General features: G+C 43.4%; 1 protein-coding gene across 1 annotated transcript; it reads left to right on the top strand.

Moving 5' to 3' along the window:
• The first annotated feature begins 12,318 nt into the window (after positions 1 to 12,318).
• Positions 12,319 to 17,060, top strand: LOC134483531 (disks large homolog 5-like). Its single transcript, XM_063278762.1, has 5 exons — positions 12,319 to 12,441; positions 13,508 to 13,667; positions 14,913 to 15,056; positions 15,689 to 15,851; positions 16,567 to 17,060. The coding sequence occupies exons 1-5, from the start codon at positions 12,360 to 12,362 to the stop codon at positions 16,594 to 16,596; spliced, it is 579 nt and encodes a 192-aa protein (XP_063134832.1). The 5' UTR covers positions 12,319 to 12,359; the 3' UTR covers positions 16,597 to 17,060.
• The last annotated feature ends 3,227 nt before the right edge of the window (positions 17,061 to 20,287 follow it).

Genomic DNA, 20,287 nt, shown 5'->3' with positions numbered 1-20,287 from the left:
GAATGTCCAAGAAGGGACAGCTGATGTCATGGGGAGCAGACTTTGCCTCCCTGCTAATGTTCTCCCTGTACTGAGCATAAGCTGAGGTGCCCTTTCCAGGAGACTTTCCTGGGGCAGAGCCACTGAGCATCTCCTGCTTCCAAAGCCAAATTTTCCTCAAGGCTTGATTATAAAAAATCTTAGTAATTCCTATGCATCTAAATGAATGTTTCCTTTCAAATCTTGCCCAAAAAATGTCTCATCATAACTCAAATTGTCCTCATTCACCAATGTTAGCCATTAAAACTTCCTGAGATTTCATACCAGCTTGAATATGCAGTCAAAAGTTCTCCTGTCTCATTATTACGGGTGCTTTATATCACATCAAGAAATAGTCTGCATGGTAGGTTACAACATGGGTGTGTGTTAGGGGAACACTCATGAGGTCATGTGCTTAGCAATCGACAATTGCCAAGAAATTCCTTAGGAGAAAGAGTTGACGTCTTTAAGGTGCTAGGAAAAGTGTGGAGACCAGTTGGCAGAGGAAAGTGCAATATTGGAGCCATCAGTGAAGGGAACCTCATGCTGCTTGTGGGGTTCTGCTCTCTGCACCAATGTCGCTAAAGGAGCACTGCTCACAAGCCTGAGTAAGATATACCATGAGCTTCTGTCAGAAAAATAAAATAGTCAAGAGATATAGGGGGTGCACATAAACGTCTAAAATGAAGGTATAAACATCATTAAGTGGATAGAGCAAGGTCCCAGCACCTGTACACTGGGAAATGGCCACCCTACCAAACACAAAAGCATCTATCATATTAAAAAATGAATACTGTATAGAATTCATACATTAACACGGATTGATCACATCCATAGTTCAAATTTTCGGGGCAAATTCATGGCCCTAACTATCTTTCTCTCAACTTCTATAGCAAAAAATAAGAAAGAAAGAGAAAAGAAAAAGTCAAAGCAAAAAGCTCAAGCTTCTCATATGAGGACTGCAGGAAGTGTTATATGGTAGTCAGTTCTGATTAGACCATTTTAGGTAGAACAGTGCATAGTGACCCTTGATGTGATGGGCCCTATATAAAGCTTTTTGCAATATTGGAATTTTAACAAGCCTCATCCAGAACATACAGAACAGGAAAGGATGTGATCACCATGTCCTTGCTCTCTATCAGGGTATTTTTCTGTGTCCTTGATTGTCAGGCATAGAACAGCAACAATCTGAAATAGCTGGTAGACATGGAAAAAGGTGGCTAAAACTATAGTTGTGGGTTACACACCTCAACTGTCACAGGCTAATGCTGTCCTCACAGTCCTTGGAGGCTACTCTTGTCAGCCTATTTATTGGAAAGTGGAAGGAGGTTCATCTGAGCTCAAAGTGAACCTGGCCAGCCATGTAGAGGGCAACCTGTGATACTTGAGACCCTGTCTAAAACCAGCACAGAAACCCACCCTTCATTCAAAGCATCATCTGTGAATTCTTGATTATTTACCATTCTCTCCCTACCAGTCTTTCAGTCTGGAATGATAGAAAAGAACTGGAAATGATCTTCCTATTCTCAGGACATTAATCTCTCTTTCCTTAGGTGCACATTAAGATCTCATGCAAATGGGTATGACCATCTGAACAACTTAGTATCATCTACTCAGTATATCTAGCCTAATACTGTGCTATGACAATCTCAAGCTTCCCTGAGTTTCGCTGACCCAGCAAGAAGTATGAAGTACTGAGGTCAAACCCCAGTGATCCTTTCAAGGGTTTAGAAGAAAGCCATCAGAGAAACTCCACTTCTTTGTCCTTAGATTAAATCACATTGACACAATGTGAACCTGGTGGACTATTTAACCAGACATCTTTCTCCTAACCCCAGCTTTCTGAGTTCAGGCCATGTGAACCTGCATGGGGAGAATGCATAGAGTATACATAGACCACAGTGAGGCCTAAACAGGAGAACAAGCCTGGAACCCAGTGTAACTGCAAGGAGTTTGGTCTTTGCTTAAGAGACCTCCTCAGGGGGTTGGGGATTTAGCACTTGCCTAGGAAGGGCAAGGCCCTGGGCAAGGCCCTGGGTTCGGTCCCCACCTCCAGAAAAAAAAGAACCAAAGAGAGAGAGAGAGAGAGAGAGAGAGAGAGAGAGAGAGAGACCTTCTCAGTGGGTCTCAGTTCTCCCACTACTCTATAGAGACCAAGAGATGTAAGCAGCCAGGTGTTCCCTATGCCTGCCAACACAGGCAATAAATGCAGTAAATTTTAATTTCTGTTCAATTGTTCAGTAACTTACTTACACTTGCATATTGCTTTGGAAGTGGTGGGGTTTCATGATCAGCATTGCATTTAATAATACATAACCAATCATCCCTCCTAGAATGACTCTGTATATAGAGAAAGAAAATTTATTAGAATGGCTTATAGGCTGTGGTACAGCTAATTCAACAAGGAATGGAAGGTCTAAAACGCAGTAGTTACCCCTGTTGAAGCCAATTCCCCTAGCATAGCTGTAGCCATTTTGTTCCATGCCTGCCAGATAGTTCATATTCTTGCTGTAATATGTCGCCTAACATTGTTGTCTGAAAATAATTTAACTCACAGCAGGGTCAGGCATGATCACATAACTTGTGTATGTTTTTCTTATTGGTTATTTTGTTTATTTATATTTCAAATGTTAACCCCCTTTCCAGTTTCCCCTCCAAAAACCCTGCATTCCACCCCTTTCCCCAGCCCCCTCGAGGGTGCTCCCCCACCCACCTGTTCCCAAACCACTGGGAGCAAGTTGTTTATGTTGTGAGGTTTCTTAATCTTAAATTCCATAAGTATAAGCTTCATGTAGGACCAATAAAATTAAAGGTCAATATGAGGCCTGCAGAGATGGCTCCATGGTTAAGAGCACTGACTGCTCTTCCAGAGGTCCTGAGTTCAAATCCCAGCAACCACATGGTGGCTCACAGCCATCTGTAATGAGACCTGATGCCCTCTTCTGGTGTGTCTGAAGACAGCTACAGTATACTTATATGTAAATAAATAAATCTTTAAACAGATAAAAAGTCAGTATGAACCTTTGTTGTCTAAAATGGCTTGAGTCAGGGCTGACAACCAGACAGCCCTTCCAGCACCTGCCTATGAGCTCACATTTTAGTCTTTATAAACTGACATAGAAAAATGTCCAGGGTCCTAGCCTGACAAATTCTCAGCTATGTCTCTGATGATCAGTCTTAGGGTGGGCATTCAAAAAACCATCCCTGTCTAAGTGAGGTCAGAGTTTGTGTGGTTTATGGGGCAACTCCTGAACCCCAACCGTTTTGTCCATAAGGCTGGATATTTCAGCTGCTCTTCAGTACATGCAGGAATCCTGAAGAAGTAGGCAAATTAATAAAGCAAACTTCCTTCTTCCATGTCCTTGATGTAAGCTGCCAGCAGAAGGTGTGGTCCAAACAACAACCAACAGATTGGGTAAAGATCTTTACCAATCCTACAACAGATAGAGGGCTTATATCCAAAATATACACAGAACTCAAGAAGTTAGACCGCAGGGAGAATAATAACCCGATTAAAAAATGGGGTTCAGAGCTAAACAAAGAATTCACAGCTGAGGAATGCCGAATGGCTGAAAAACACCTAAAGAAACGTTCAACATCTTTAGTCATAAGGGAAATGCAAATCAAAACAACCCTTAGATTTCACCTCACACCAGTGAGAATGGCTAAGATCAAAAACTCAGGTGACAGCAAATGCTGGCGAGGATGTAGAGAAAGAGGAACACTCCTCCATTGTTGGTGGGATTGCAGACTGGTACAACCATTCTGGAAATCAGTCTAGAGATTCCTCAGAAAATTGGACATTGAACTGCCTGAGGACCCAGCTATACGTCTCTTGGGCATATACCCAAAAGATGCCCCAAAATATAACAAAGACACATGCTCCACTATGTTCATAGCAGCCTTATTTATAATAGCCAGAAGCTGGAAAGAACCCAGATGCCCTTCAAAAGAGGAATGGACACAGAAAATGTGGTACATCTACACAATGGAATATTAGTTATCAAAACCAATGACTTTATGGAATTCATAGGCAAATGGATGGAACTGGAAAATATCATCCTGAGTGAGGTAAACCAATCACAGAAAAACACACATGGTATGCACTCATTGATAAGTGGATATTAGCCCAAATGCTCGAATTGCCCTAGATGCACAGAACACATGAAACTCAAGAAGGATGACCAAAATGCAGATGCTTCACTCCTTCTTTAAAAGGGGAACAAGAATACCCTTGGCAGGGAATAGGGAGGCAAAGTTTAGAACAGAGGCAGAAGGAACACCCATTCACAGCCTGCCCCACATGTGGCCCATACCTATACAGATATTAGATAAGATGGATGAAGCAAAGAAGTGCAGGCCAACAGGAACTGGATGTAGATCTCTCCTGAGAGACACAGCCAGAATACGGAAAATACGTAGCCGAATGACATCATTAAACCACTGAACTGAGAACGGGGCCCCCGTTGAAGTAATCAGAGAAAGGACTGGAAGAGCTTGAAGGGGGTTAAGACCCCATATGAACAACAATTCCAACCAACCAGAGCTTCCAGGGACTAAGCCACTACCCAAAGACTGACCCTGGGCTCCAACTGCATACGTAGCAATGAATAGCCTAGTAAGAACACCAGCAGAAGGGGAAGCCCTTGGTCCTGCCAAGACTGAACCCCTAGTGAATGTGATTGTTGCGGGGGAGGGCGGTAATGATGGGAGGATGGGGAGGGGAACACCCATACAGAAGGAGAGGGGGAGGGGTTGGGGTCTGTTGGCCCAGAAATCGGGAAGGGGAATAACAATCGAAATGTAAATAAGAAATACTCAAATTAATAAAGATGAAAAAAATAAAAAAAAAAGAAGGTGTGGCGAAGATTAGAAGTGGGCCTTTCCATCTCAAAAGATCTGAATTAAAGATTTATCTCCTCATCTCAAATATTTGGATTAGAAGTAGGTCTTCTTGCTTCAAATAATTTAATTAAGAAAAAAAATCCAATGGTGCTCATGCCTTTAGCCTCAGGATCCAGGAGGCAGAGGCAGGTGGATCTCTGAGTTCAAGGCCAGCCTGGTCTACAAAATGAATTCCAGGACAGCCAGAGCTACACAGAGAAACCCTGTCTCAAAAAAAAACAAAGAAGAGGAGGAGGACCAAGAGGAGGGGGTTGAAGAGAGGAAAACAGAAAGAAGGAAGGAGAGAGAGAGAGAGAGAGAGAGAGAGAGAGAGAGAGAGAGAGAGAGAGAGATCCCCCTCACAGGGCGTCAAGCCATTTGGCATTAGTTAATTCCAGGTACACTCAAGTTGACAACCAAGAACACCAATCCCATTACCCGTGGTTGTGATCTCACCCTGGTAGGCTCCTGAGTAGGAGGCTGAAGCAGGAGAATTGCCATAAGTCTGATGCCAGCATGAACTACACACGTGTTCCAAGCCAAGCCAATCTCAGCTACAGTTTGAGATTCTGTCTGAAAAATATGAAAGAGAAAGAAAACATAAATTCCTAGAGCAGTGTTTCTCAACCTTCCTATGGCCTAAACCCTTTAGAACAGTTCCTCATGCTGTGGTGACCCCAACTACAAAATTATTTTGTCGCTACTTCACAACTGTAAATTTGCTACTGTAATGAATCTTTATTGTAGTGTAAACTATCTGATAGGAGACCCCGTGTGGGTCACGACCCACAGGCTGAGGGCCTTTGCCCTAGAGGTGGTCTTGGCCTAGTTTATATAGTTCATATTATAATGGGCTCTCTCAGCATTTGAAGGTCAAGTATATTCACTTGTAACATCAAAACTTAAAAATTCAGCTGAGCTGCTGGCTGGTACGGTCTGACATCCCCCAGAATACCTTTGCAATTTTGTTCCATGCCTGCCAGCCATTTCATATTGTTGCTGTAACACGCCTGCTGTCACTGACGAGGACAAGGGACTAGGCTCAAGGACATGCTGACCACACACCTTGTTTTGTTCTGAATGTTCTGTATGCGGTTTGCTAATCTAGAGAAATTCTACACCTGAAGGAGTGGTTCCCTGAAGTGGACACAGGTGAAAGGCTAAGGCAGATGTGTGAAGGAATGTTTCACTGAGGCAGACACAGGTAAAAGGATGTTCTGCTAAAGCACGCATGTGAAAGGACACGTGATGAAGGGTTCTGCACTAAGGACACACATGCATTGGTCTGCCTTGCATTCTGTAGTTGAGCTGCATTTGTTGGGACTTCATAGAACCACAGCAAAAACCCTTCTGGTGGGCTGCTGTAGTTTCTCGCTGCTTCCTGGGGCTCGGGCTGATGGGCAGAGTGATGTCAGCTGAGACAGACACATGTGCTGACCCAGGACACACACTGAGGCCAGACCCATGGAGGATACGGGATATTGAGTGGGAGTTTGGATGGAGTTATGCTTGCGTAGCTTGTTGGTCTGAGGTCTCTGCTGATCTCTGCTCGCCTGAGAGCTGCTCTTACTGACTGTGTAGCATCTTGACTGTTTTTGTTCCACTTGGACAGCCCTCAGGACCAGGCTCTCCTCTCTCTTAACCATGGCTGCTGTCCTCTTCCTCTCTCCTCTCCATCACACATGTTCTTCCTTTATTCTTTGGCAATTTCTTCTTCCTTCTTCCCTCCTCATGATCCTCTTTAGCAAAGCCCTCAAAGCTCCCCTCCCCCATCTCTGGGCTGTTGGCTGTTGGTGTTGGCTTCTTTATAATCACAGTTAACTGGGAGCAGGGTCAGTTATTTGGGGTTAACCAGTCTTGAGTTCAACAAATTAGCATTAAAATACAAGCAGCATTAGGCCAATCCACTACAGGGATTTTTGTTTGTTTGTTTGGTTGGTTTGGTTTAATTTTCATTTACCTTTTTACTTGTTATTTTATTTTTGGCAATTTTTTATTAATCGGTTATTTTATTTATTTACATTTCAACTGTTGTCCTGCTTTCCACACTCCCCTCATCAAACCTTACATTCCATTTCTGCTCAGCTTTGCCTATGTGACAGTGCTCCTGCACCCACACATATCCATCCCCACCTCACACCTCTAGGATCTGCATTTGGTGGGGCAATAGGCCTCACCTTGAACCATAGAGCATCCTTGCATACACTTTGGCTGGCAGTTTGGCCCCTGGGAGCTTGGGGATTAACTGGTCAGATATTAAAGCCAATGATTGCTACTTTCTCTTCTTTTTCTGGTTATAGGTGAAATTATGTTTGTGTGCTTATCTTTTTTTTAATTATTGAGAGAAGATTAATTTCTTGGTCTTTCTTGGGTATAGTTTAGTTCATTGTCTTGGAGTTTTCCTCCTATTAGCCTCTGTTGTGCTTTCTTAGAGAAAAGAGTTGTTTAAATTTGGTTTTGTCATGAAATATCCTGGTTCCTCCTTTTATGGTGATTGAGGATTATGCTGGATATAGGAGCCTGTGTCTGCATTACATCTGCCCAAGATTTTCTGACTTTTAGAATCTCTGTTGAGAAGTCTGGTGTAATTCAGATACGTCTGAATTTATTTGTTACTAGATATTTATACCTTTTAATGTTCTTTCTTGATCTGTGCATTTAGCGTTTTAATTATTACGTGAATGGAGGAATTTTTCTGGTACAATTAGTTTGATGTTCTGTAGGCTTGTTGCACCTTTATGGCCTTTTCTTTCTTTACCTTATGGAAGTTTGCTGCTATGATTTGTTGAAGGTGTTTACTGGATCTATGAACTAGACATCTTAATTCTCTTCTCTATCTATTATCCTTAGGTTTCAACATTTAATTGTGTGCTGAAATTCATGGATGTTTTGGATTCAATAAACCATACATGTTTATCTGAGATGGGTGTTTTGTGCTTTGTGGGATGACCTCCTTGACCCCAGGCTGCATGAAGAATCTCAGCTGACAATGGGGACATAAATTATAAGTATGTGTAGCAAGACCCAGGCCTCTTCCAGGTTCTTAGATAGTAACTGAGAACCTCAAATACAGTAGTAATGTGATAGTGTGGTGTGAATCTAGTTACTATTCTCTATTTTGATATAGATGACTCTTTTTGTGTCATGGTCAGCTTATAATGACTAGAAGACCTAAGCTTGAGAATAACCAAAGACTACATTGCTTCTCTAGCAGCTGAGCTTTTAAAAGTCCTGGTGTGACAGCAACTGTTGGTGGACATTCTGGATTATTCCTTCTGTACTTTAACTCTCTGTGTCACTTCCACCATCAGTAAGTTAGTTCAATTCCATAAATTGGAAATCCATCACCTGGAAGAAACACTCTTTTTTTTTTAAGATTTATTTATTTATTTATTTATTATATACAAGTACACTGTGACTGTCTTCAGACACACCAGAAGAGGGCATCATATCTCATTACAGATGGTTGTGAGCCACCATGTGGTGGCTGGGATTTGCATTCAGGACCTCTGGAAGAGCTGTCAGTGCTCTTAACCACTAAGCCATCTCTTTAGCCCAAGAAATACTTTCTGAATATGATCTGAGATTGGCCATGGAAAAAGGGTAGCTTGAACTGTCCCACCTAGGTTCTGGGCCTGCACAGGCCTGCTCTACAAAAGAAACCTGTGTTCACAGCTGTTGGCTGGCTAAGAAAGATTTCACGAGACGTGATACACAGCCCTCGGACTTCTGCTTCAGTCATCTGCACAATTTTTCCCGGACGATATCCTCATACCTCCAGCAGGCGGGTGATGAAGCTGTCCACTCTCAGCTCCCCTTCAGCCATCTTGTGGGCACCAGACTCTCCTCCCTGCAGCAGGAACAAGGGCTTCTCCATGGTGGCTGCAGCAGCAGTGGTGGTTTGGCATTCTCACCTAGGAGGCCCTATGCCTTTCTACCCCAGTTCCAACTCACCTCAGGCCCGGGCCTTCCCCCCATCCACTTCCCACGGAGCAGGGAGAGCAGCACCCACTAGAAATAAAAGGGAAGCCCTGGGTCCTGCCAAGAGTGAACCCCCAGTGAAAGGGATTGTTGGCGGTGAGGGTGGTAATGGGGGGAGGATGGGGAGGGGACACCCATACAGAAGGGGAGGGGGAGGGGTTAGGGGGATGTTTGCCTGGAAACCCAGAAAGGTAATAACAATTGAAATGTAAATAAGATATACCCAATTTAATAAAGATGGAGAAAAAAATAGAAAGAAAAGGCACACATTTAAAACAGAAGAATATGGACCCTAATTTTAAACCACAGCTCTGTCAATTAAATATACATTAAGGAAGCTCAGAAAAGCAGGCCAAACAATTAATATTTTCTCGGTTTAAGTAAATAATAATGTCTGTTTCTTGCTATTGTGGAGGGAATTAAATAGATAATATGTAATCATGGAAGTTTTGAAGTACCATCCATTTTTCTGTTCATTAAATCAATCTTACTCATTTCATTGATCAAATATGTATGTTTTCCGTTTCACAGTTATATGTATAATAAAACCAGTATAAAAACCTTCAGAATATTCAGTTATTATAGATATTTGTCATTTCTTACAGAGGGCAACTATGATTGACTACACCCAATTCGATAAAAAACAAAACTCAGGAAACCTGGCCCTTGGCAGCAATGAATCAAGAAATATCTCGGATGGTGGGGCATGAATTCTGCCAAGCAATGACCTCAGATAGGTGGGGTTGTGAGGAAGATGTATGGTTGAATAGCACACTAGATTCACGTTGTATCATCTTGATTTAATCTAAGGACAAAGAAGTGCAGTATCTCTGATGGCTTTCTTCTAACCCCTTGAATGGTTCACTGGGGATTGACCATAGAACTTCATTCTTCTTGCTGGGGCAGCAACACTCAGGGAAGCTTGAGACTGTCATAGGCACAGTATTAGGCTAGAAATGCTGAGTAGGTAATATTAAGTTATTCAGATGGTGATACCCATTTCATTTGTTCTTAACGTGGACCTAAGGAAAGACAGATCGAGGTCCTTAGAATACAAAGATCATTTCCAGTTCTTTTCTACCTTTCCTGAATGAAAGACTGGTTGGCAGAGAATGGTAAAAATTCAAGAATTGGTAGATGATGCTTTGAATGGAGGGTGGGTTTCAGTGCTGGTTTTAGACAGGGTCTCAATTACCCCATCTTGTTCTCTACGTTGCTCGTCCTGTTCACTTTGAGCTCAAATAAAGCTGCTTCCACTTTCCAACAGGTAGTCTTACAAAGGGGCCTCCAAGGACTGTGAGGACAGCATTAGCCAATGAGAATTGAGGTGTGTAACCCACAACTATAGCTTTATCTGAAAGACCCTCAGACAGAGGAGACTCTCTCTCGCTCCAGTCCTGAGGACAATCACCACCCCATGAACACACAAGACTCAGTCTTGATGTAAAAACAAGAGGTTTACTTTGGGATACCAATGCACTGGGGCTCGACACGGTCCTCACACAGGAGGGATGTGAGGAGCCTCAAACAACAGAAATATACAGCTTAAATAGTCAGTTAAGATTACACAGTTTCCTTAGCTCAGCTATTTCGTGCCAAGGATAACTAGGCAGATCTTTCTCGTCCTGGAATTCCTGGGATAAGGCCGTAACCACATCAATGCAGCTATTTCAGTACGAAGGACTTCTGACTTGATATATGTTTTCTTATCCTGGGGTTCCCAGGACAAGGACCAAGGATATCTGTCTTGTCAGGTGTTTCTCTTCTGGAGTTCCCAGGACAAGGCTATAGCTATGTCAGCCTATAGCACAGCTACATTCAGTACCCAGGACATCTCACTTCTATAGTGGTCAGTCAGCTTCCCAGAGATGTTTCCTGTCTTCTAATTGCCCTGCAGTAAATATGTTCTATACCCTCTGTTCTCATGGTCCGGCAGCTTCCTAGAGAATGGGTGGGAATGTGCTTTCTGTACTTTCTGTTCTATTGTCTAATGTGTAGGGGCTAAGCGAGGGCCAGCTTAAAAGATTCTCATGCTTAAGAAATGGCTGTACTGATATCAAACGGGGATCTTTCATATCCACTTTCTTCCAAGTCTACCAGCCATCTCAGATTGTTGCTGTAATATGCCTGACAATCAAGGACATAGAAAAATAACTTGATACACAGCAAGGACATTGTGATCATATCCTGTGTTGTTATGTATGTTCTGGATGAGGTTGGTTAAAATGACAATATTGCACAAAGCTTTATATAGGACCCATCAAATTAAGGGTCACTATGCACTGTCATAGCTAAAATGGCCTGGTCAGAAGTGACCACTGGATCACTCTTCTGTAACTTCACATGAAAGGCTTGTGCTTTTTGTGTTTTTTTTATTTTTCTGTTTTTTCTTATTTATTTATTTATTTATTTATTTATTTATTTATTTATTTATTGTTTTATATGTTGTCAGGAAGATAGTTCAAGTCATGGATCTGCCCCCAAAATCTGAGCTTTGCTACTAATACTGTAATCAATATTAGTGTATGCATTCAATAAAATAACTTGGTTTTTTTTTTAAGTAGGATAGATGCGTTTGTGTTTTGTGGGGTGATCCATGAAACAGGAGTGAAGATGCTTGTTTCTTACTCTGTCCACTGAGTTATGTCTCTAGGCTTGTCCTACTCCTTTGGCTGCACCCCCCACACACACACACATCTGCTGACTATTTTATTTTTCAGATGAAATCATACGTTATAGCTTAGAGAGGCCTGTTAACAATCCTGCTTTGGTAACTTAGGTGCAGAGAGGAGAGCCCCACACTCAGCCTGAGGGTGCATTCACTGGTGGATCCAATATTTCAGTTTCCTCTGCTAACAGATCACCACATTGTTGCCAGGACCATAATGAACGCAATTCTTTCTCCTAAGGAATCCGGTGGCAACTGTTAAATGTTAAGCACAAAGCTTCAGGTTGTACCTATAACACACACCCACATCGCAACCTACCCTACAGGCTATTTCTGGGTGTGATTTCATGCACCTGCACATGATGAGACAGGAGACCTCTTTGGCTACTTATAGTAACTGGTGTGATTTCTCAGTAATCTTTAATGGGTAATATTGCTGACTGAGGAGAATTTGAGGTAGGATGAAACATTTCTGTGCAGGGATTGGGGAGGAAGCACTCATTTAGATACATAGCAATGACTTAGGTTTTTCCAATCAAGCCTAGAGCCAAATTTCGCTTTGGAAGCATGTGGTGCTCAGTGGCTATGCCACAGGGAAGTCTCCTGAAAAGGGCACATCAGCTTTTGCTCAGTACAGGGAGAACATTAGCAGGGAGGCAAAGTCTGTTCTCCGTGACATCAGACGTCCCTTCGTGGACATTCTATTGTCTCCTAGAGAGACCTTGGAATCCCTGTGATGTCACCAGTATCGTTGTGACAACCAATTCCCTACTTTTTCTCTTAGTGTCCAAAGGCTATATCCACAGGCATGTTTGCCCGTCTTCTCAGGCACTTTGGGAGAGTTGATGTTGATAGAGAAGAGTCTAGAGTGAAGCAAACGAAACCTAAAGGTAATGATGGACACAGGACATGGGGAATGTGGAGTAAGTTCTGGGCAGTGTATGTTGAGCTTCCTCTCAGGGGTGAGTGTGGGGGCCTTCAGCTGGCCTTTATAGCAATGGGCCACAACCACTGGAACATCTCCACAGATATTGAATTCCATGATTATCACAATTCCTGAAAGTCAAGGTTTTCACATTATTAGTTTCTCCATAACCACATGGAGGATATGGCAATGCCTATGCTATTATTGGGTGAACTTCTAGTCTTTACTTTTACAGTGCATTCGGTATGTTAAATTGATATAATAACACCATCAGGAGGCATGGAGGGTATAACTTTTCTGAATTAAACAGGGCATCAATGTACTTCACTTTCATTGCTTCTTTAAATTCAGTGACTATCTGACAGTAGTAAGAGGGAGAGAACTGTGCTCCTGGCATGACCTTATATTCTTAGAACTCCTTTGACTACCTCTGGCTGACGGGGCCAATCTTACCTTCATATATTAGAGGTTCTGTGTGGCAGATATTTTTCTACAGTAGCCAAACTATATGGAGCAGGTAGAGAAAGAGCCTGTAACCTATTGGTACTTCTGGGGCATTTGTCATTTCAGTAGGGGGAATTAATAAATCTGTTGACCATGTCCTCCCCCTACATGACTTTTTAATGCAAAGTTATTGGACTAGAGTAACAGTGTAGGATATCTGAGTATCCCTGATCAATCAATTCATTGTGGATGCTGAATTGATGATCTGACTTCTGAAACCAGAGGGGTGAGGGTCCTGAAACCAGGTTGTAGCCTGCGTACCTGATAATAATCCTGGAGAAGGCATCTCTCTGGTACTTGTAAGCCTGTGTGGGTGGGCATAGGGAACACCTGGCTGCTTACATCTCTTGGTCTCTATATAGTAGTGGGGGAACTGTGATCCACTTAGGATGCCTCTTACACATAGACCAAACTCCTTGCAGTGACACTGGCTTCCAAGCATGTTCTCCTGTTTGGACCTCACTGTGGTCTGTGTATGCTCTATGCATTCACCCCATGCGGGTTCACTTGTGTTCTTCTACCTACAGCGGCCTGCAGACAGACGTCATCCCCTGAAAATGTCCTAAACAAGGTGCAGGCCAACGAGGAAGAGGAGAGGCTGAATAGAGAACTGGAGCTAACTACCAAGGAGAGAAATGAGCTGACAGATCGCCTCCTTTATGTGACAGGTGGATCCATGAGCAAGAGGTATGCATTGCTCCAAACAAACGACCTTGTTCTAAACCTCATCTCCCATAGAGAGGAGATTCAGAACCTGACCCTTACTGAGGAGTGAGATTGAAAATGAACTCTCTGATTCTGCCTGTTGAAAATCTGAACTTGCAATCTGAGTGAAGATTTCAGGGATAAAGTCACTGGAGCATGGGTTCCCAGTGTACAATTGGAAAGCCCTTGACAGGTGGTAGTTTTGCAAGGTTCTAGGTGCTGTGAGTTTGTGGAGAGTGTTTGTACTTGCTAGGAAGGTGACTGAACGCTATCATCTCCTGGCAGCAGCCTTAGGTGACAGGTCCCAGGTTGTTCATATCAATGCTTAACTAGAAGGCCTGAGGCTCTGGCCTGCTCCTTCTTGTCTCTGTGCCTTACACTCTGAGACAGTAATGGTGCATGCATTTCTACTGATTCTCATTGTGCTCTTTCCATATTTGTCTCTCTTTCTCATTCTCTGAGTCTGTTTACTTTTCTTTTCTTGTGGGTGTGTCCCAGTTTGTGTGTCTGTGTGTGCACAGGTCTGCATGCATATGCACAACTTTTAGATGTTTCTATGTCCCTGCACACTTGGAATTTAGGGGTCTGTTTTTTGACCTCAGGATTTACCTGTATAATAGTTTCATGGAGGTGTAAGTGCTTTATTTTGGGAGCCCCACTTTCAACAGTACAGTTCTTTGCCTGTGTGGTCACATTTGTCTATACATTTGTATGCCTTGGGCAGATTATAAGTTTGTGGCAATATCTGGTCCCATCTCCAAAATTATGTGTACTGTCTGCCTCTAGAATATTAGTTATCGGCTTGTAGCATTCCACTTGTCACAACAGGAAAAATGAAATCAGAGGTTTCTGGATGTGTGTGTGTGTGTGTGTGTGTGTGTGTGTGTGTGTCTGTGTGTGTGTGTGTGTCTGTGTGTGTGTGTGTGTGTGTGTGTGTGTGTGTGTGTGTGGTTGGGTAAGCTCTGGGGCCTAGGCTCTGGACAGCATAACAGGTTTGAATGCAGATCCAGCCCTCCTGATTGAAAAAAGTGAGCCAGGGAACCCTTTATCTGGGTGCTTAGCTTCTGTTGTCCTGGGCACACAATTCCAAGTTTCTGAAGCTGAAGAAGATCCAAATATGTAGAATTCAGAAAGTGTCCTTACAGGGCTGGGGTTGTACAGGGCACAGCCTGAGTTCATATAATCCTAAACCTCGATGTTCATTGGGTTCTATCTTCCTGGGGCCAGCCCCTACTTCAGGCCAAATCCATTTTATGAAAACTTGAAAATAAAGGAGAAAGAGGTCATGTCATTACTGCACAACTTAGACACAAAGAACATTGAACATCGTGAGAAATTTCAGAAGCTCGAGAAGGAGATTAACTTCTATCAGTAAGTACTGGTCAGAAGGGCCCATCACTTGTGGAATGGCCATGTCTGCTTCTCTTTGTTCTGGACCGGAGGGTCTGCAGCTCTGGGCCCATCTCTTCTGCTGTTTAAATATCACTGTGCCGTGGGTCTTTTGGACTCAGTTTCAGTTCCATAAGAGACTGTGACTTCTCACCACAGTGTCTATGCATCTTTAGAAGGCTCTGGATAGATCTATACTGATTCAGGCATCAGAGTGTTATTAGGCCGACCTGGGCCTCTGGGGTCATACCAGGTTTAACAAAGCTGAATGTGTGGACCACATGGTTAGCATGACCTCCCTTGGTTCTACTGTCCTCTTGTGGTTATTTGCCGACTACTAATTGATGTTGCCCCGATGCATTGGGCTCTCATGGGTAGTTGTAGATCCCTTGTTCTTTTGGACAGACATGGACTCTTATTAGTGCTTGGGTCACAGAAATAATTTATTTTTCCCTGGATTGGCCGTTTGCTTTTTGTGCAGCAGCCATACATGTATGGAGATGTATTCTATGAAGTCTTTATGGGTATCTGGGTCCTGGTGGAGTTTGTGGGATATGGCAGTTGGAATGGGAGGAAGAGGCTTCAGGATCTTACTATGCAGAGTGTGTTTCCAGCAACCTGCACAGCCGGCTCCTGATGGACCAGGCATGTATGAAGAAGAAGTTGGTCACATTGAAGCAGGAGAGCAAGGAGTTACAGCGATATTTGTTTGAGTTGAACCCGAATAATGAAGACGAACAGGAGAATACCAGCAACCTCCAGACCCAGCAAAATGTGGTAGGAACAAGCAGCTGAGTCAGATTAACAATGTCTGATACCATTTGCCTATTGGATACAACTTTGTTTCCCCTATCACCTTTCTAATCTCCCCACACCCAGTCAGTCACCCACCTCATGTGATAGAGTTATTCATTGCTCTGTCTATGCACAAGTATTCTGGGATGTTAACCACTCTTCAGAAACTGAATTATGGGCAATTATACTTCTCTGCCCTTTTTGAAACTGCAGTCCAGAAATGGTGACAGAGGAATAACATATCACATGACTGCATCTCCCTATCACAGATTGGATGCTATGAAGAGTTTTGAACGAGTTCTTGGTCGTGTGACAAAGGTCATGCAGGGGTCATGTGATGGTTGGAAGCACCTTGTAGGGATAAGAACCAAGTGCAAATGGCAAATGAGTCCTGGTCATTGGCTTTGCTCTGGGTATCATGTGGCCTTCTCCTTTCTTCCTGCACCCCAATTAGGTCTCTCCCCATTTCCCCATTCTTGGTTTGCACTGGTAGAGTCTGAGGAGCAGCTTGTTCTCCCACAGTACTGTGAGGGTTGCTGGTGATGTTCCCCAGCCTGCATAGATATCAGCAATGATTTCAGTGAAAAGATCAGTGCTGTCTGTCCAATGCAGCTGAAGGGACAGAAGGCAGCAACTTGACAGCTGGTATGGGTGTCCCCACCAAATCCGTGTCTTAATAGCTGCCTTCTCCTCCCAGGTCTCAGGAACTGCAGGAGACATGGAATAGGACGGATCCCAGGAAGACAGCCCCCTGAGGAATGAGTTTCTCTCTCATGAGTTCCCTGTGACGACAATCCTCACAGTCAAATACTTTTTTTGGGTGAATATTCTTCTTCTCAGATAATTTCCTCAATGTTTAGAGACCCTACATTTATGTATCCGTATGCCAGCCTGTCTGGTTGAGGTCTTTCTCCTTTCTCATACCGACAACACCATTTGAGAGACATCTGAGGGGACTGCTTGATGTCTTGTCCTAGAGGAGAAACAGCACTACAACTGTGTTTCTAAATGTTCATTAAGAAAATGCTGTTAAGAAATGTTTTTGGTTATGATTTTCATTGAAGTTTTCTTTTTGTTATTTCATAGTTATATATTCTTGTTACTGTTTTTCATTTTTATACCATTTTAGTTGTTCATTTTATGCCTGTTTTTTGTAAATTGTATTCCTTATGAATAAAAATTGATTTGTAACTCTTGACTCTTAAGACCTTCTTATTTAAGGGTCCTTTCCACTCCTGTAGACTTAGAACTGACAGCTGGGTATGGATCTTTGCATGGTCCAGGCAGCATGGGTAAATAGGGAATTCAAAGCCACCAAGGGGTACACATGGTGATAGTGTCTTTTGTGTGGATAATGTGACTTTTTTTATGGACACACACTTTATGATGTAATCACTGACATACTGTATCCATGCTGTCATGTATTCTGCTCATCCTAGTCTATATCAGTCTACAACACACATTCCTTATTGACTGTGTGCACCAGATATTGAGTAACACACACTCATGCCTGTAGAGCTGCAGAAAAAATGACAACTATCACAAAGGAATATAGAATAATCCTAATGGAGAACCATGTGCCTCAGTTTTTCTTCCAATACAGCATTAGTATTAAACCACAAAGATAATGACCATCAACGTCATTTTGGGAAATAGGTTTTTATAGGTGCTGTTTCACTTGATCATTCATATGCTGTGTTTTTTATTGTTGCTGATTATATTTATTTTTATCATTTAACTCAATGGATCTTTTTTTTTCAAATGTATGTCTGGGCCACTCCTGAGTGCATTTCCCTCATGATCCAGAAGAGGGAATAGCATTCCCCATTGTAGATGATTGTTAGGGACCATGTGGTTCTTCTGAGAGAGCAGCAGATGCTCTAACCTGTGAGTCATCACTACAGCTCCTGTAGGTAGCTTTTGTCCTTCCAGGGCATGTGCTATACTAGATGGACACGATCACCTTCAATTAAGGAGAGAGATCTCAGGAGATGTGTATGTACAGGTGGCTGAGCGGTGCCTGCTCAATGTGGTAGCCTGCTAGGCATCCATACTGGGCTCTGGTGCCTCCACTGCTCATTGTGCATTCAGAATCATCCTCCAGCATCACTCAGTTTCAATTCCAAACAGATCTTTCACTTACTATCGATGATCATATAGATTATGCACATCTGATAAAATACAGAAGAGACTAGCCTCCTTCTACAGGCCAACTTGGCATAATGAATTCTTTTGATAGAAAGCAAGATAATTATCTTAATCTATGCAGTTTATGGAGGACCTCAAGACCACCCATAGTGAATGCAGACTGCAGCTGTTACCACATGTTTCTTTTGCAGAGCAGGTCTGTGCAAGCCCAGAACTTAGGTGGGACAGTTCATGTTTCACCTTTTTCATGGAAATCTGTGATTGTATTGAGAAAGTATATTTTCCACATGACTCATTTACAATTTATGGAATTAAACTGACTTACTGAGAGTGGAGGTGACTCAGAGAGATAAAGTGCAGAAGACTTATTCAGTATGTCTGCAAACAGATGCTGTCTCATTAGGGCTTTTCAATGCTCAGCAGCTGGAGAAGCAAGGGAGAGGCATTGGTGACTCTCAAGCTTAGGTCCTCTAGTCATTATAAGCTGAGCATGACACAAAAAGTCATAGGTATCACACTAGAATCTAGTAACTAGATTTAACCAACCTACCACATTAATGCTGTGTTTGGTGGTATTTTTTGCTCTCTTAGGACCTGGAAGAGGCTTGGGGTTTTCTAATCCTACTCATAATTTGTTAATCTTCACAACACTATGTGCTTTGTTCTGTTAATGCTAACAGCGCCATCCAATACCTAGGATATTTTCTACTGACATGTGTGACGTGAGACAAAACAGTCCCTGTCATCCCTCACCTGAATAAACTTCCTTAGAGGACAGTGTACTTGGAGGGTCCTTCTTTCCTCTCCAAGATCGAGAAACATTTCCAGTCTTCAGACAAGTGTGTCAGCCATTGTCCAGTGACTGTCCTGAGATGTCCACATTGTCATCTGAGTGAGGGCAGGGCAGGGCAGGGTAGGGCAGGGCAGGGCAGGGCAGGGGATTGGGGCAGGCAGGGCAGGGCTGGGCAGGGGAGTGGGGCAGGGCAGGGCAGGGCAGCGCAGGTCAGGGCAGGGCAGGGCATTGGGGCGGGGCAGGGCAGGGCAGGGCAGGGCAGGGCATTGGGGCAGGGCAGGGCAGGGCATCGGGGCAGGGCATTGGGGCGGGGCAGGGCTGGGCAGGGCAGGGCAGGGCAGGGCAGGGGATTGGGGCAGAGTCCATGAGATGTCAGTAGGCAACAGGCCAGCTGGGGCTAGTGTGGGTACAGGGCTTCTAGTGTGGGTGTGAGAGGAGGAAATTAGGAATGGTCAGAATCTGATGCAGCATATAGGCAGGAAGGAGCTTAGACCATCTCAGTGCCATATAGGGACATTGTAGACACTGATGGGCAGTGTGGGGATGGTAGGGTCCCATATACTGCTCTCCGCAGGTGTCAGGAGAGCATACAGTGGCTCTGTCAGACTTATGACAATCAGGCAGGCACTGGGTGCAAGTGAGAATCTTGGGACAAGCGCTGTGTGCAGCCTGGTTTTGGGACATTCCCAGGTGCACCATGGACTACAAATTAAAGGCAAAGGACCCAGGGAAGCCAGCAATTCCCTTGCACAGGACATAAATACCTGTATATCTTTCTAGAATTTCCATAGACTAACTATCACTAGTCCTCATTATAGAAGGCACCAACATTCTGCCCTCTACTTCAACTTGGTGAGACAGCTATTCTAACTCCAGCAGAAAGGCCTCAGGGAAGACAGTAAGAACTCGCAGGTGACCCCTTTTACTATTGAAACAGGATCTTCCTATGGAGCCCAGAGTGGCTGTAGGATACTAATGCTCCTGCCTCACAGTGACTAGAATTCCAATCCACCCTCAAGAGCAGTTGATTCATCACTAGATCAGACTAAGGACATGTGAGGCCCCAGGGTGCTAGGATTACCAGGGTCCTAGTAAGTTTCTCCAGCCTAAATACAACCTAAGTTAGTGCTGCTATTTGGGACACCGCCTGATGCCCAGTGACATCACACCTTGGAACTCTTTGTCAAGCATAAGCTGTTATGGGAATGAAGTACCCACACAATAAAAACTGGTCTGGATACTCCTAGGTCAAGAATCCCCTGTTGGAAATGCCTTGGACCGCAAAATTTTAAATTCTAGATCCTTCTGGCTTTTAGAAGATTTACAAATACAAAAAAAAAAAAAAACATAGATGGGCATAGTAATTTAAGCCTGTGAGCCCAATCATGGGAAACTGAGTCAGAGTGATGGAAGACTGTAAGTTCCAGGGCAACCTGTGTTTCAAGAAAAAAAAAAAAGGCATGTTGAAGATTCCACT

The sequence above is a fragment of the Rattus norvegicus genome, chromosome 19, assembly GCF_036323735.1.
Source record: "Rattus norvegicus strain BN/NHsdMcwi chromosome 19, GRCr8, whole genome shotgun sequence".
In the NCBI taxonomy this organism is placed as follows: domain Eukaryota; kingdom Metazoa; phylum Chordata; class Mammalia; order Rodentia; family Muridae; genus Rattus; species Rattus norvegicus.
This window is presented reverse-complemented; position numbering and strand designations above follow the sequence as displayed.

Bases quoted from the DNA above. Each gene is read 5' to 3' on its own strand.
- LOC134483531 (XM_063278762.1), top strand. From the start codon at position 12,360: ATGTTTGCCCGTCTTCTCAGGCACTTTGGGAGAGTTGATGTTGATAGA. The intron at 15,057-15,688 runs GTAAGTACTGGT...GTGTGTTTCCAG, and splicing joins AAGGAGATTAACTTCTATCA to CAACCTGCACAGCCGGCTCC. The intron at 15,852-16,566 runs GTAGGAACAAGC...TTCTCCTCCCAG, and splicing joins TCCAGACCCAGCAAAATGTG to GTCTCAGGAACTGCAGGAGA.